The following is a 17,110-nucleotide window of genomic DNA, read 5'->3' as shown; positions in this document are numbered from 1 at the left end:
GCCTGCCACTTTGGTGTGAGTAAGCCATCACATGCGGCCAGGCAACAGAATTCAGCTTGCAGGCAGCGGCCAGGCAACAGAATTCAGCTTGCAGGCAGCCTGCGGGCTCTCTGGGATGATCGCTCCATGCAACCCACCCCGCCCCCACACACACACCGCGGGGCTCTGATGAGCCTCTGAGCAGGGATGAGCTCTTTAAACTAAACGCAAACAGCCCAGCGTGGCTGGGTTTTCCTCCACCCCCCACCGCGTGGCTCCGATCAAGCTCTCGCTCACCAGAAGTGCCTTCTCCAGGGTCATGGCCCGGGAGCATACTTTGGGAGTAGGGGGAGTCTATTGGCTCCAGTGTTAAGAATAGTTCCTGGCTAGGGGGGGAAACAGATTCCCCACTTGCCGCCTGTGCACTGTCCTCCTCCTCTTCGTCCTCCAAAAACTCATCCTCCTCGCTCCGTGCTACTCCCCCCTTGCAGGTGTCCATGGACAGTGATGGGGTAGTGGTGTCTTCACTACCCATAATTGCATGCAATTCACGGTAGAAGCGGCATGTATGGGGCTGTGACCCAGAGCACCCGTTTGCCTTCCTGGCTTTTTGGTATGCTTGCCTGAGCTCCTTGATTTTTGTACGACACTGTTCTGTGTCCCTGGAGTAGCCTCTTTCCGTCATGGCCCTGGAGACTTTAAGATACGTATTTGTGTTCCTTTTTTTGGAACGTAGTTCTGCCATAACAGATTTGTCTCCCCAACATGCAATGAGATCCAGTACCTCCCATTCGGACCATGCTGGAGCTCGTCTGCGAATCCGGCACTGCGTGGTCGCCTGTGATGGTGGACTCTGCATGGTTGCCTGTGATGGTGTACTATGCTGATGGTCACTTGTACTGATGGTGACCAAACAGGAAATTCAAAAGTTCCCAGGGCTTTTACTGCCTACTTGGCTAGTGCATCGGAGTTCAGAGTGTTGTCCAGAGTGGTCACAAGGGAGCATTCTGGGATAGCTCCCAGAGGCCAATATCATCGAATTGCATCCACAGTACCTGTAACCCGGAACTGTGATCTCGATTTTAGTGCTACTCCACTTGCCGAGGTGGAGTACAGAAATCGTAGTAAAGAGCCCTTTAAATTGAAAAAACTGGTTTGGTCGTGTGGACGGAACCAGTTTTATTTCGAGGTAACTCGGCTAATTCTGAAATAACTGCATACTGTAGTCCAGGCCTAAGTGGGAAACTCATGTACACTCCATTTAAAACTGCAGCAAAGTAGAGAAGGACCAAAACCAACCTGTTTCTCACTGGCATCCCTTTTGATGACTTACTTCAAAACTAGAAGGGATTCTCACAGCTTCCACTTGAAAAAATAGACGTTCATTAGTTTTCACTGTAATCTGTGGGAGTGCTTGGTGTTCAGCGTCACTGAAAATGAAACTACTTATTTGGTTGCTTGAGTATGAAATTAGTGGTCTCGTTTTTAGGCATGTGCTTTTGAAAACTTTGACCTTGGACCCCAGAAAATTGGAAATTTTAATAGAATACTTCTCCAAACCAGACATCCTCAAAGTCAACTAGCTGCTTATGAATCAGTAATTATAATCATTACCTATGAGGCAAAAACTGTTCAGTCTCTTCTCACAATTATCAGATTAATTAGATACGCTCATTATTGTTGTAAAGTGACTTAAGTCAATGAAGTTATGGCACTTTGGCTCCCTATCTTGAAGCTACAGGGACTATTCGATCAAATTTCCCTTTATTTTTCTCAAGAGATATCTGCTGTCTTAATTCTGAGTCAGTTACCAATTGCTGAGTCTTACCTGGAATCTCCATGCTTCATTAACTTGCATTGTTTCCTGTTTGTTCTAGTAGAGAGGAGTCTTTTTAATAAAGCAAGAGTTTGGCTAGTGTTCTTGTGTTTTGGTTTTTAAATGTAGACTAGAACTTGGTTTTATGGCCTATGCGATGATCATGGGCAAATCCCTTTGCCTCTTTGTGCCTCAGTTTCCCTACCTGTAAAGTGGGGGGAATGATAATTACTGTCTTTGTAAAGTGCTTTGAGATCTACTGAAGAAAACTTCTGTAACAAGAGCTAGGTATTAGAGCCTAGGTAGAGCCTTTTGTGCTTAAAATGCTTTCCATCAGTAAGTTAGGTACAGGTAGTGCATTGACTGTAGGCAGACATGACAGCTATGTATTTAGCAATAGTTCCCCTACATGTTTAGCTATTCAGTTGGAATTGCAGTTGTATGATGACATACCACGTGGTGTTACTTATGGTACAGGAGTTAAATATCCCCCGAGGGACTTTTTGTGGAAAGGTTTTGATTTTAATCTGTTTTCACAGAAAAAAGATGAATACTAACATCTAAGGAGCTGTGTACTTTTCTAATTAGGAAGAAAGTTTGGAAAAATGAATCAAAGTATTTTACTTCATGGTAGAGTCTAGAACTATTCAGTCTGTGCTGTGGACCATATATTAAATAGCTGGGAGTCAACATTTTATTAGCACATAGTGTGTCAATTTTCCTAAACCCATAATAAAAAGCTGAGTTGTACATGATCTTATCCAAGGAAGAAGTGACCATAGAAAAGAGTGGGTAACACAGGATTTTAAAAAAATCCTTCTGAGTCCTACTTATAGTCCAGGAGAAATGATAAACAACAAACCCTGATTTTTCCCTGTTTTCTTGCTGTCCCTGTGTATGTATGGACCAATGTCTTATCTCCTAACAGCTTTATGTAAACATGCAATTATGAAAAGACCTAAAGATCTCAATGCCAATTACACAGTAAACAGTGGTTGAGTGAAAAATAGTAGCTACTTCTTTTTCTTTTTGCAGAGTTGAAAGATCTACAGATCAAGTAATCAAACCAGTCAATGTGGAAGCTTTGTCCAAATGGGTTGGAAAAATACCTTCAGATGTTCTACAAGACATGCCAGTGATAGCGCCGATGTTAGCAAAACTTGGCTACGACCCATATGCCAATCCACCAAATTATGGAAAGCCAGATCAAAAAGTTCTTGAAAACACACGAAGGGTAATGTATTTTTGTATATGAAATCTAGTTGGCTAAAAGTGTATCTTCCGTTATGAAAGAAATGTTGAGGAGATTTTGTTTTAATGTGGACTATAAAACAGTAATTTATTGCTTTCCTAACTGCAACTTTTTAAAGAGCTTTTGGAGGAGATTTTCATAGGCACTATGAACAGTTAGGCCTCCAACTCCCATTGACTTTCAATACGATTTGGGTGCCTAATAGCCCATTATGCCTTTGAAAATGACTCCCTTCATTGCTGCCTCCAACATACTGGCATGCATGGAGTTGTTAAAGAGCTTCAATGTTGAGTATTATAGGAAAGCGTATAAGACTATGAGATTTACCATTGCAGATCAGACCATTACTTCTGCCTCCCAATGGTTTTAGAGAAAGTGAATCACTCTCCCACATCCCATGATGCACTAGCTAACTGAGTATACTTAAGGGAAGAAGGAAAATCCTTCCTGAGCTCCTCCGTGACTCATCTGCATAGCAGGAGAATGAAATACTCCTGTTTTAGGTTTCTCAGATACAAATATTCATTGATATAAATATTTCTAGCTCCTCTTTAAAGATCAAACTACAGAGATTTTTTTAAAACTCTTGTTTTTCATTAACCATTTGTTTCTGTACTATGGTGAATCTATTGCTGTGTCAAGCTTGGAATTGCTTTGTATCTTTTCTTTTGCATTTTCCAAATCTCAGAAGCAGGAAAAAAGTTTCTTTTTTCCTTTCTCCTGTTGGCACTTTATAGTTTTGTGTGATGAAGTGTAAAATGAAGATGCTCCCAAGACTCTCCAAGCTCAGTGGCAGAGATTTCCTTAGGCTCTCTCTCTGAGGGCCATTTTTCCTTAGGACTATTAGCCAACTTTTCCCTCTCGCTCCAGTTTGATCTGACTGGCAAGGGGTGGGGCTTTGGGGAAACACTTGAAGAAAGGCTTTGGACTTCCCTAATGTAACAGTAGATTCCCAGTTGATTCACTGGTTGAGTAGGGTCCTGTTTACAACATTAAGGGACTCATAGAATCATAGAAATGTAGGTCTGGAAAGGACCTCAAGAGGTCATCAAGTCCAGGTCACGGCACTGAGGCAGGACCAAGTAAACCTAGACCATTCCTGAAGGGTGTTCATCCAACCTGTTCTTAAAATCCTCCAATGATGGGATTCCACAACCTTCCTTGAAAGCTTCTTCCAAAGCTTACTTATAGATAGGTTTTTTCCTAATAGCTCTCCTAAATCTCTCTTGCTGCAGATTAAGCCCATTACTTCTTGTTCTATTTCAGTGCATGTGGAGAACAATTGATCTCAGTCCTCTTTATAACTTTGATTCCTGTGTTTGGTTTCCTCATGTAATTTCAACTCATCTTCTACATCATCACTTGGGATTCTTCTCTTCAGCAGATACTTGTCTGTTGGCCATATTCCCTGCTCCTCTGCTCCTCCTGTTCCAGTAACATGGCAAACAGGAAACTCAGGTTGACAGTTGGAGAAGACGTGGGCAGGCCCCCGAAACTGGCATGATGGTTGGCTTCTGTTGCTACGGTTAAAACTGATCCTATGTGCTTTGTTTAGCCTGATGTGCGTGTCCCTACATTCACTTATGTGTCTTCGGATGTTGCCTTCACTCAGAGACCTTTAACCTGCCTCCTTCTGTCCTCTCTTGCCTTCCCACAAATTCAAATTATTCAGAGATCCTTGGTCTCCGATACCTCCCTACTTCCTTGAATAGTTTCCTTCTCTCCTTCTTGCTCTAAGCACCATTTTAGGATCACCTTTTTCAGATGGTCAAACTAAGGTCCATAAATGCCAGCCTCTAAAAAGGAAACTGTTCTTTTCATAAAAGAGTTTATCCTAGATTTAGCAGGTATTTGCCCCAGTACTCTAGCTTCTTCTCACACTTAAGTGCTCCAAATGAGATGATTTGAGTTACCTATTTGCTAATGAAGATGTGGAGCACTTGGCTGGATTAGTTAATTCCGTTTTCAAGATAGCCAAACCAGCAATCCAGTCTCTCATCTGCCAACCCCCACCACAAAACAGGTATTTGCTTCCAGAGAACTTGGTTCTGGAACCCTTTGGACTGAAACTTTTTTGGCAAGTCCCTAGCAATGGCCCTAAAGGACTCCTCAAACCTGAATAGAATTTCCAGTCTTGCCCAATCCTTTTGATCCACCTGAGCCAGGAAAATCTTCACCAAAACTAACCGTAGAAACACTCCCAATGAAGGATTTTTTATTTTATTTTATTTTTTTTGCAAGATAGTGGAGCTCTTGTAGCTCAGCTGTACTATTTCCCCTTATAGGTAGGCTCAAGAATTTTTGTCTGTCTGAGTCAGTACCACTATGAATGAGCCTGCTCTCAAGACTTTTAAAGAAGGAATTTCAAGAGCTATTCCCTGCTGTCTCTTTGTCTGTTTAAAAAAATGAAGCTTTCTAGACTGTAGCAAAGTTTTCTTTCTCTTGAAGCAATATTCCCAATGTCCTCAAAAGACAGACACTGATTTCTGTTCTTGATTCTTCACGGTGATGAAAAGAACATAAGGTTTTATCCATTCCATCCTCCATCTCTCAGTATGCAAAACGTACTTCAGAATGGAGACGTTGAACCAAGCAACAGACTCTCCTCCTACTCTCCGTCACTCAAGCTGTCTTATGCTTCACAAATCTCAAGAAGGCTTATCTTCATGTGCCAGGAATTCCATGCCACCAACATTTCCCACACTTCACAATTGGGAATCACTTCTCAGTTCCACACAGTACCATTTGACTTATCTCGTGCTCCTCCATTGATCATAAAAGTTGTTGGTCATCCCAGTAGCCAGCCTGAGATGTGGGCTTCCAGGTCTACTACTAGCTGTATGACCTACTGATGAAGGTACAATCCTATGTGGTGACAATTTGCCATGCCCTCTGACCCTACGTGTTCCTGGGACATTGTGGATTCATAATGAACTATAGAATAGCTGAAACTGTTGTTTAGGCTTGGAAGGATTAGCTTTCTATCAGTAAACGACTGTAAACTTTGATTTCACCATACACATACAAGGACTGAGTGGACTTGTAGGCTCTGAAATTTTACATTCTTTTGCTGTTGAGTGCAGTTTTGTAACCAAAAAAAAATCTACATTGGTAAGTTGCAGTTTCACAACAAAGAGATTGCACTACAGTATTGTATGAGATGAATTGAAAAATACTATTTCTTTTGTTTATCATTTTTACAGTGCAAATATTTGTAATAAAAATATACACTTTGATTTCAATTATAACACTCAATACAATATATACGAAAATATAGGAAAAACATCCAACATATTTAATAAATTTCAATTAGTATTCTATTGTTTAGCAGCGCAATTAAAACTGCGATTAATTGCGATTAATTTTTTTAATCTCAATTCATTTTTTTGAGTTAATCGCTCATGAGTTAACCGCTTTTTACCTGCTGCTTCTATAGACTTTCCATTTTTTGGAAGATGCACCACATTCAAGAAACTCCTTCACACTCTCTCATTGCCTAGAAAAACAATGTAGTATTTCTAACTTCTACTAAAATTGTATTTTCTGACTCTGAAGTTTGCCCATTTTTATCCATCATGTTGACTGAGAGGATTAATAACCTTTGTGGCCATTTCCATAAAACAGTATTAAATTTAAACTTTCCCAGTTACAGCAGTTCTGAGGTGTGCAGTGGACTCTGCTAACACAGAATTTCTCTTGGGAGAAAATACCTTGTCCTCTTTTTGTCAAGATCCCCCTTTCATTTTGAAAAAAACTATGTACTCTCGGTCTGGTAAGGACAGTAAACATTCTACTTGCATAGAACTAAACTGTGGAAGAAATCTGATGCTCTGTCGGTACTACACAGGGAACCTAGAGGATTTGGATACTGAAGCACTACTTTCTGCCTTCAGGCTTATAAGTAGGGCCCTACCAAATTCACGGCCATGAAAAACGCATCACGAACTGTGAAATGTGGTCTCCCCCTGTGAAATGTGGTCTTTTGTGTGTTTTTACCCTGTACTATACAGATTTCATAGGGAGAGAAGTGTTTTTCAAATAGGGGGTCCTGACCCAAAAGGGAGTTGCAGGGGGTTGCAAGGTTATTTTGGGGAGGGGGGAGTCACGGTATTACCACCCTTACTTCTATGCTGCCTTCAGAGCTGGGTGGCCAGGGAGCAGCGGCTGTTCGCCGGGTGCCCAGCTCTGAAGGTGGTGCCCTGCCAGTAGCAGTGCAGAAGTAAGGGTGGCAATGCCATACCATACCATGCCATCCTTACTTTTGCACTGCTGCCTTCAGAGCTGGGTGGCTGGAAAGTGGTGGCTGCTGACTGAGGGGCCCAGCTCTGCAGGCAGCAGTGCAGAAGTAAGGGTGGCAATACCATACCGTGTCATCCTTACTTCTGAGCTGCTGCTCGCGGTGGCTCTGCCTTCAGAGTTGGGCTCCTGGCCAGCAGTAGCCACTCTCCAGCTGCCCAGCTTTGAAGGCAGTGCCACCAGCAGCAGTGCAGAAGTAAGGGTAGCTGTACTGTGCCTGCCCCCGCATCTCCTCCCCCCACAATAACCTTGCAACCCCTCCACAATTCCTTTTTGGGTCAGGACCCGTACAATTCCAACACTGTGAAATTTCAGATTTAAATAGCTGAAATCGTGAAAATTATGATTTTTAAAATCCTATGACCATGAAATTGACCAAAATGGACCGTGAATTTGGCAGGGTCCTACTTATAAGGCAACAAATCAAGAACTTCCCATAAACATAGTTATTCACTCCACCAGGAGTACAGTGCTGAGTAGTAGTTGTGGTTTTATTTGCCTATTAAATTTAAATGTTTATTGGAAGGAATAATCTCCCCTAAACTGAAGCCTAATAAGGTAGTTAGTAAGTTCAATTCCAAAAGCAGAGCTAGAATGGACTGTTCATATTACTAGAACACTGAAATTAAATGACCACCTCTTTAATTTATGTGCATATTAGCAGAAAATTAAATAAGTATAATTAAAAAGACTAATCCCTCATGCTCTGTCATATATATTTGCTATCTCACGTTTCCTTCTTTGCCTTTCTGGCCTGCCTCATGGTTTCACTAAGGCTCGGCACTTTATTTTTAAGCAATTTATACTGCAAAGTGTAACTTATATATTAGAATACTGATATCTGTTCCACCTATAGAATGTATGTATACGTGCATGTATATGTATCTGTGTGTGCATATCTATATAATGTAAAAATGGCATAAAAGTAAGCCAGTTACAGAATTGCAGGTCAGAAGACTATATTCCTCAAATTCGGAGCTTAGTAGAAAGCAGGAAGACGTTTGACTACTGTGAAAATTTGTGAAACAATGTATTTTGTTAAAGATGAAAAGGCATTTACATGTAAATATTTAGGTAGTCAGTTAGGATTGTTTGTACAGTCTCTGAACTAATAGGAAGAACCTTTTTCCTTTATAAAATAAGTGAGGCATAGTCCATAAACCTGGCCATTTACATATCTGAATAAGTGGTATTTTTGAACTTATACATACATTAGATGGTAATGGTTTCAGTAATATTATATTGAAGGAAAATTTCTTCAGAAGCTTTCCATAGCTTTCTCAAGAATAAATCATAAATAGCAATAAAATTGTGTAATATTTGGTGATCTAGAAAATATTCCATAAACATACTCTAAATATCTTAATATACACAACTTATTCTGTTGTTTGGTATGAAATTAACATGAAATACTGTTTGTTGTTAGAAATAGTATGCAGTGTGGCCTGTGTAAATTACTTTTAAGACTTGGCTAAGTTAGCCAAGAAATTCATGAGTAGAATGGTGTTAACCCAACTCTGTGTCTTATTTAGACAAGGGCTTAGTGATTTAGGTGTGAAAGGCACCCCCCTTCAGTAAAAAGCAATTATTTGGAAGGCTGGTGCTCCGTTTTAAGTAAATAGACTTTCTTTATCTTTATCACTTAAGAAAAGTCTATCAAGTACTGATACTTTGTGACATTATTATAGTTTGTAAATCAATTTTGTTCACAATTGCTTCAAGATTAGATTTTTTTTTTAAAAAAAGCCTTTACTGTAATTTGGCAGCTCATTTTTTTTTCTCTTCTGTCATGCATGGGGTTTAACTTTCAAGCTTTAGCTTATTTCCTTTGTGTAAGTAACCAGACTTAAAACTAGTTCACTAACTTTAAGGACTGTAATCTTTAAAGCTGGCTGGCCTGGTTGCCAAATTTGAGTTTTGAACTGAGTCTTTTGCCCCTGGTTTGGCAGGAGTAGAGTGCTACAGATATCCTATGTAAATTACTTGGGGTGGATTTAAAAAGCAATCTCTGGAAAAAGTCCCAGGATGACTGAAATGTCAGGTTATCATATGCTTTGCTGTCTTTTTGAAGAATAAACAAAAGATGCCACAGAATCTGAAGTTGATTAACCCAAACACTGGGATTTTAAGTTTGCCGCCTGATTTTGATTCTGTTGGAATGTAAGTAGTTAAATTAAGTAGTACTGCTTATCTCTGGAGGTACCTGGTTAAAAATAATTACAGCTGCTTGTAATAAGAATAATTACCTCTCTACTTCATGCTTGTGATAATTTACATTGTTAGAAGAGGGTGGCTTTGCTGCCCCAGTGACTTCTTCTGTTTGATTAGGATTTTTGCATTGGTGACTCTGAGGGCTTTTGTCTTCATGAATAGTAATGCCCACTCGCCTTTTAATATCTAAAACCCATTTGTCCATATGGCTGAATAGAACAGATTATAACTTGTGAAAAGTTATTTATTCACAAGTTAAGGTTAAGAGAAACCCGAGAAAAGTTTCATTTCAACAGCAAGAACTTTGTCCTGTGTACAGTATCTGGCAGCGTAACCTCAATGGCAATCTATTCCAGTTGTTGGGAAAGCATCCAAAGAGCGACATAGGAAATGGATGTTAACATTCCCAGCAAGTGAAGAGATATGGTGAAGACAGAGGATTCAGTTGTAGGTGTTGCTGAGCTGGATGTGAATGATTCATATTTGTATAAGGAGTTTGGAAATGAAGAAGATATAAAAATTGAGGATGATTATCAGCCTTTCAGTAATTTGGGATGCCCTTCTCTGACCTACATCAGTTGAAAGAAATAGATTATTATTAGCACATGCTAAGAAAAAAAAGTTCTGTGAAGGAGCATTTACTAGGACGGACAAGACTACAAACACATCACATCTACAGGGAAGAAATAAGAGTAATTTAACTTTTACAAATCTTAGAAGTTTTGGTTTTTTTAAAAGTTGCGTTTGGAGAAGCAAAAACCTTCCATAGCAGTTTTTCAGTGAATTATAATTTGCCATTCCTGGCAACGTACAGCTCATTTGAATAACATTTCACAAGTTATGAGCTTCCCTTAAAATAGCTTTATTTTAAGATATTTCTGGTAATAATAAATTATTGGTCTTGCAAGCAACTGTTTTTCATTGTGGACTAATTGCTTCATTAATTTCATGTTGGGCCTTGCATGCTTGTACTGTACTGTGTGGATGCATGCAAGATATCCATTCTTATGCAGGGCATTGGGTACGGAGGTGGAAGATGTGTGTCACTAGAGTCTGAATAGTGCTGGATATAGATCAGTGCATGCAGAGGGACAAATAAATAAAAATACTTCTGTCCCTTGATGCATACATGGCACCTACTGACTTCAACACTTCAAATGCCTTCTGGGCATTTACGCAGAATTTTGCGCTTTATTAGTGTTTTTTTTTATAATATAAGCAAATCTTTTGATATTCTTGTTGTGCTCATCCACTTTACTTTAAGGATCGCCTCACAGTGACTCAAGTTTGGTGTGTTAATAGTTAACCTTACAGTGGCTTTTTCTAGAAATATAAGAGATAAACAGATTCAGTATCCTCACACACAAAGGAATCTTTTGTAATTGTGTTCATATGTACACATAAAATATTAATAATTGGTGTTTTCTGAAATGCTACAAACTAGTAGCCCATTTACCAAGTGAAGAATATAAGGTATTAGAATCACTTCATTATATTTTAAGAATATCTGATGTGCCTGCAGCTCAGTCAAAATAGTGAACTTGCACAGAGGCATCTGTTGAGTTGAATAGAGTATAGCAAAAACTGGAGGATTCCTTGTGACTATTAGATTTTGACTTATGCCCAATTGAAATTGGCTTATTCTTGTATTATGACTGGCTGTGCAGTTTCCTCTCACATCTGTAACATATTACTCTAGTTTTTCTTTGGCACACACTCCACACTGAATTAATTTGTGGACACAGTGTTACATATTCCAGTCATTTCTTTTGACAATTCCTAAAGGTTCTGATGTTCACCATAAAGAGATTGTGAGAAGAAAACTTACATGTGTTAGAGGAAAAAGCGTGGGGGTTCTGCCTGACTACTTACTGGTGGGCCTTCTTATAATAACTTCTGCAAACTATATTTTTCTCTGTCATGTCACAGAAAATTCTGTTGACTAGTCATAATAGCTGGAGAAAGAAATTGAGTCTTATCAACCCTTCTGTTTCAAAGACACAGCTTATCTGCAGCTTGGATCTTGAAGACATTTCCTCAGTGTTATGCTAATGTTATCAACTGAGATACACTATATTAGAGATCATGTGTTTGTCCTTTTTTTTTTTTTTTAAAAAGGACATATGTTCTGCAATAGTGATCTGAAAGCATTATAAATAGTGCATATGACACCAGTGTGGTTGAGCAGCTCTCTATCTTGTATAAGATGTAGTGTATATTTGTGTAAGGTATGCAGCAATGAGATGTAGCTGTGGAACAGACCAGAATGAAGGCCATAATAGTGCTATAGCTAAGCTGCGAATGGATGGTGTTGGTGACCACAGAAGCGTTTTGCAGTGTGTATTTTGGCTTGTGTTCTTTGCTCTAACTTTTAAATTGGAAAAAAAAAATTCCATCTTGGTTCTTGTATTATAAGTGGTCACCCATGAGAGAAGGGTTTCCTTGAAGAGAACCCACAAATCTCCCCTGTGACTCCTTTGGTAGAGTCTTTATAGTCTGTGTGTGTGTGTGTGTTAATTTTCTTTGAGCTTTTTAGATATAGGATACTCCACTGCCTCCATGCTCTCATTTTTCTACAGAAATATCTGTATGGTTTGAAAAAAATTAACACTGATTAATAATAGGAATATTGAGCTATTCACCACTGGAGTATAAGTTTGTTAATTACTATAAGTTGCCATCTGGTGACTGTTTAGTGACCTATATTAAATGAGTTTGCTCTCTAGTTCCTACTTGGAGTCAGCAGTGTGATTTTTTGCTTTTCTAAAATAGTTTCTTTAAATGTTTGTAAACACCTGATTTTTAAAAAGGTGAAAAGGCTTTGTTATAGGTATGCTTTACAAGACAAATTCTACAATGGAATTTGCAGAAGTTTATAAAATAAAATTAAACAAAATCAATTTTCTTTTACATGTAAATTGCTGCCCTGCTGTTTTGTATTGGAACAGTTGTTTTCTGAAATTGCTGCAGGTACAGCCCCAGTTTGTGGATTTTATTATGGAGATGTTTATCCAGAAAACAATCCATCTCAAAGTGGAAGACTCAGTATATTTCTGAAAGTTTCAGAAATATCAGGTGCCAATTCTCTTCTTAACTTCTTTAATATTCTGCTGAATATTAGTTTCTTGGAAATCTTAACAGTGACAGTGATCACACAGTTAAAATATTGCATAGTAACAGATTTAATTTAAGAAAATGAAATGATTCCATTTAAAGTAAAACATGACACCCTTCTCTAATGACCCCACATGACTGAAGAAGTGGTTTTGACTGGCATTTGAAGGAGATTCCCAAATCTCCTTGCTTAGTAGATTGCCATTATACAGGGTCTTGATCAAGACACACAGGTGAATGAACCACAGACACACAGGATGGATTTAGGAGGCAGGCTACAACTTTATTACTAGTGGGGAATGTCACTATGTGCCCATATCCCGCTCTCACACACCAGGCATTTAACTGGTTCCATTGTGGAATTACACGGCTCCCACCATATTACCAATAGCTGGGGGTAGACCTGCCTAGACCAGTCTCTAGAACTTAGTTTGTTTCTGAACCCTGTCTGCCTCCCCTTGTGTAAAGGAAGGTGCGTGGGCAGAGGTTACCAAGGGGTGAGGGCAGCTCAATCCACAAAGACTTCAGGTTTCCCCTTCTTCTAAGTCTCATCAGCTAAATCCCAGGTCTCATTTACCTTGGGAGCTGACCCTTCTAGCTTATCTGCACTGGACACTACCACAAATTGCGACAAACTAAGCAGTCTTACCTTTCCTAATATTAAAATTTAAAGTCTTAATGCCTACAGCCCAGCTGTGCCTCCATGAAGCTGAAGGGAAGGTGAAAAAACCCACCAGAACTGTCAAATTTGTCCAACAGGAAAAATTCCTTCCTGATCCCAAAAGAGCTGATAAATCACATCTGCAGTGTCCTAAACACAGCTCCAATAGTACAACTAAGATGAGAGCGGGCTGAGCAGCTACCAGAAGGAAGAGGCTTTTGAAAAGTCTGAGAGTTTGGCTCCCTCCTTGTTCCCTACATATTTAATTCGCTGTCCCAATCACCCACCCCAGCCAATAGAAAGGTGGCTGAGCGGGGGAGGGAGGTTATATGAGGCGAATTGAGTTATGATGGCGTCACAATTCTATTGTACACAACATTGCGTTTAAGTACATCATTTTGGTCGTCTCCCGAAAATTCATAAACTGCAGAAGAGGACTGAAATCTAACGTGATTTAGACTCGGCTGACAGCATAAAGTAAACAATCTTTTTCTCATCACAACTGTAGAACATAATTTCCACAGTTTTACATTGACAAAGTAAGTGGTATGTTTTACTTCAGAACATACTTCCTTCCCATTCTAAGCAGAGTAGTGGATCCTATGATGAGAACAGGTGAAATTAGTTCCTTGCCTATCATTTTAACTTTTTGAAAGCGGGATCCACTACTCGGGACAGAGTTGCACTTTTCAGGTTTTGTATTTATAGCTGTCTCAAATTAAATGGCAAGGAGAGATGTTTTTTCTAGCACTCTTTTCTATGTCTAATTTAGCTGATGGATAAAAATAAGACCATGTTACTCTCTAGTCTTGTTTATTTTCTATCGCTCTCAGATTGTCTGCTGCAAACCTGTTGGTAGAGCTGTTGGCTTGCCAGCAGGGGAAGTTGACAGTGTCTGGAGAGTTGGTGAAAGGAGGTCTTAGGACCTGTCCCTAAGATAATGGAAAGGGCAAATACCCAAAAGTAATAGCTAGAGCACTAGTGTTAGGTTATAAATAGGTAAGAGAACTAAGTTTGAATGCCTTCATTTATTGCTACTTGCCCTAATACCTACTGCAACATACAGACATTTGGCCACATCTTTGTTTTAAATCCCTGTTAGTGGTATGAGAAAACCTGTTAGAAAACCCTGTTAGAGGGTGAGAAAACCTGGATTTGTGCTGGAAATGGCCCACCTGATGATCACTTTAGATAAGTTATTACCAGCAGGACAGCGGGGTGGGAGGAGGTATTGTTTCATATTCTCTGTGTATATATAAAGTCTGCTGCAGTTTCCACGGTATGCATCCCATGAAGTGAGCTGTAGCTCACGAAAGCTTATGCTCAAATAAATTGGTTAGTCTCTAAGGTGCCACAAGTACTCCTTTTCTTTTTGCGAATACAGACTAACACGGCTGTTACTCTGAAACCTGTTAGTGGTATAATATTTATTAAATCTGCCACGGGTTCTATCACATTCTGTGCTTTCTTGTATCGTGTGCGTTTGTGTGCACACATTCATCCACCCAGCCAACCCCATAGCTGAATGACTTATTTCCATATAGCATCACAATAGGGTCAGAGTGAAACTTATGAAGAGTGGGCACTTTTATTTCACATTTTTGCTAATGAACCTTGGAAAGTATTACTGTGGACCACATACCTGCTTGTGCTGGGTGCTTCTCTGTGGTTGCAGAGGAAAAGAAAAGAGGGATACTGAAAAGAAAAAGAGATTCAAACACAGTGACAATCTTAGTTATAAAAAGAAAAGGAGGACTTGTGGCACCTTAGAGACTAACCGATTTATTAGAGCATAAGCTTTCGTGAGCTGTAGCTCACGAAAGCTTATGCTCTAATAAATCGGTTAGTCTCTAAGGTGCCACAAGTCCTCCTTTTCTTTTTGCGAATACAGACTAACACGGCTGCTACTCTGAAATCTTAGTTATCAAACCTATGCTCCCATGGCAGGTGCAAGATAGCCTTACTCTTCATACAAGTTCTTACCACTATTTCAAGTCTTCATGCTTACAACCCAACTGTGTCTCCATGAAGCTGAAAGAAAGACACACCCCCTTCCCTCCAGCATCTGGCAAGTTGGTCCATCAAGAAAAATTCCTTTCTATCCCCCGACAGGTGATAGATGGCTCATTATTTATTGCTCATTAATCAGTGAGAACTTCTGCTTTCTCTAAGTCTGCGAGAGAAAGGGTAGCTACCAAACATTGGTTTCTGATCTGCTTGTGAAAAGGGTTTCTAGTGAATTGTTGCTCAATGTGGCATGTGTACAACTCAGAGTAAATGCACTCACCTAAAAAACGGTCCCTACGCTGCTGTCTCTTGTTCTACTTAAGAATAGTGAGCTCTGATTTCCGTGCATAATAAGTAAGGCTACGATTTAGTCATGGGTACTTTTAGTAAAAGTCATGGACAGGTCACAGGCAATAAAAATTCACTTATACTATAAATACCTCTGACTAAACCTTGGGCAAGGGTGGGGGGTGGAGGTCATTGATGGGGAGGCGCCCCAGGAGGGTCGCTGCTGGGAGGGGTACTCAGGCGGAAGGCCCCGTAGCATAAAGTGCTGGGGGCTGCTGACAACAGCTGCTTTGGCCACCCCAGGGGCTGCCGACAGTGGCTGCCCCTGGGACCATTGCTCAGGCAGTCCCCAGGGCCAGCCGCACTGGTGCAGTTGGCCCTGGAGCTGCTCCAGCAGCAGCTAGTGTGGCTGGCTGTGGGGCCGCCCGAGCAGTTGGCTGCAGAGCTGCTCCAGCTTGGGCAGCCTGGGGTCAGCCACACTGGCCTCTGCAGAAGTCTCAGAGGTCATGGAAAGTCATGGAATCCATGACTTCTGCGACCTCTGTAACAAACACGGAGCCCTAATAATAAGTATTATAAATCAAACTACTGATCGTTGAAGCAGGTGGTCTTCTCAACAGTAATTCATGTCTATGCAGCAGTAGCTGTTCCTAATTTTCTTTTACCTTGTGCCAGAATAACTTTTGCTTTGGTGTGCTGTTGATAGAATATATACAGCTGTTTATAGTATGGGTTAGATTTGTCTTTTTCACTGCCAAAGACGTGCACACCCAAAAGTGTGGATTTTTTTTTGACTTGACATAATTCATGGTATAAAAGGTTTTTCATCCCCACTCCATTTCAAAAAACCAAGATGTCAGTCTTTCCTTGATTCATGTGTTTCAGTCAAAGCTTTAGCCCTTTGTTTGCTTTACGTATGCTTAACCTGCTTTTTCCCATCTGCCTAACTTATGAATAGGTATGGATGAAGAATAAGGGAAATAATATTTTTATAAAAATTATGCAAATTATTAAATAAATTATTTCGCTACAACTACAGCTCACTCCCGCTTTCTTAAAAACTACTGATGGTGCAGTATGCTGACATGTAAGAAGCAGAGAAATTATAAAGAAGAAAGGTGGGCCAAACCCAGATGCTATATGTTGCACATTCTGGCCAAGACTCTTGTAGAACCGTCTGGAGGTGCAGTACCAGAGGTGCAGCTGAGAGTGACAGGCAAAGATTGTTTAAAGCCCTCTGAATTTTCTGGGCTTCTCTGGAGCCAAAATGGCACCGGATGTAACTTAGCATCTTGGCAGCCATTCTAAGTTATGGCATCTTCCTCAGGTCTGCATCTGGTTTGCTGCACAAGCCAGAATGGCCCTATATTGGGGCTTGCAGGGGCCAGAGCAGGGCTAACTTTGGCTGCACAATCCTATACCTGTGTTGGGTGAATGTCATCTGGCCCTGTTAGCGTCTGCTAGGATGGAATGGAGAATCTCAACC

General features: G+C 40.2%; 1 protein-coding gene across 2 annotated transcripts in view; it reads left to right on the top strand.

Annotated features, from left to right (window-relative positions):
- TPST1 (tyrosylprotein sulfotransferase 1) overlaps positions 1-17,110 on the top strand; it is a 60,954-nt gene that overhangs the window by 28,693 nt on the left and 15,151 nt on the right. For both annotated transcript variants that reach the window (XR_012155480.2, XM_073315996.1), the window contains exon 3: positions 2,831-3,029. Coding sequence is in view for 1 of the 2 variants with exons in the window: in XM_073315996.1 (XP_073172097.1) it covers positions 2,831-3,029 (199 nt within the window). In the remaining variant the exon portion in view is untranslated. The remainder of the gene's footprint in view (positions 1-2,830; positions 3,030-17,110) is intronic.

The sequence above is a fragment of the Lepidochelys kempii genome, chromosome 17 (assembly GCF_965140285.1).
Source record: "Lepidochelys kempii isolate rLepKem1 chromosome 17, rLepKem1.hap1, whole genome shotgun sequence".
Taxonomy (NCBI): Eukaryota; Metazoa; Chordata; order Testudines; family Cheloniidae; genus Lepidochelys; species Lepidochelys kempii.
The sequence above is the reverse complement of the archived record's forward strand: the minus strand, read 5'-3'. Positions and strand labels throughout refer to the sequence as shown.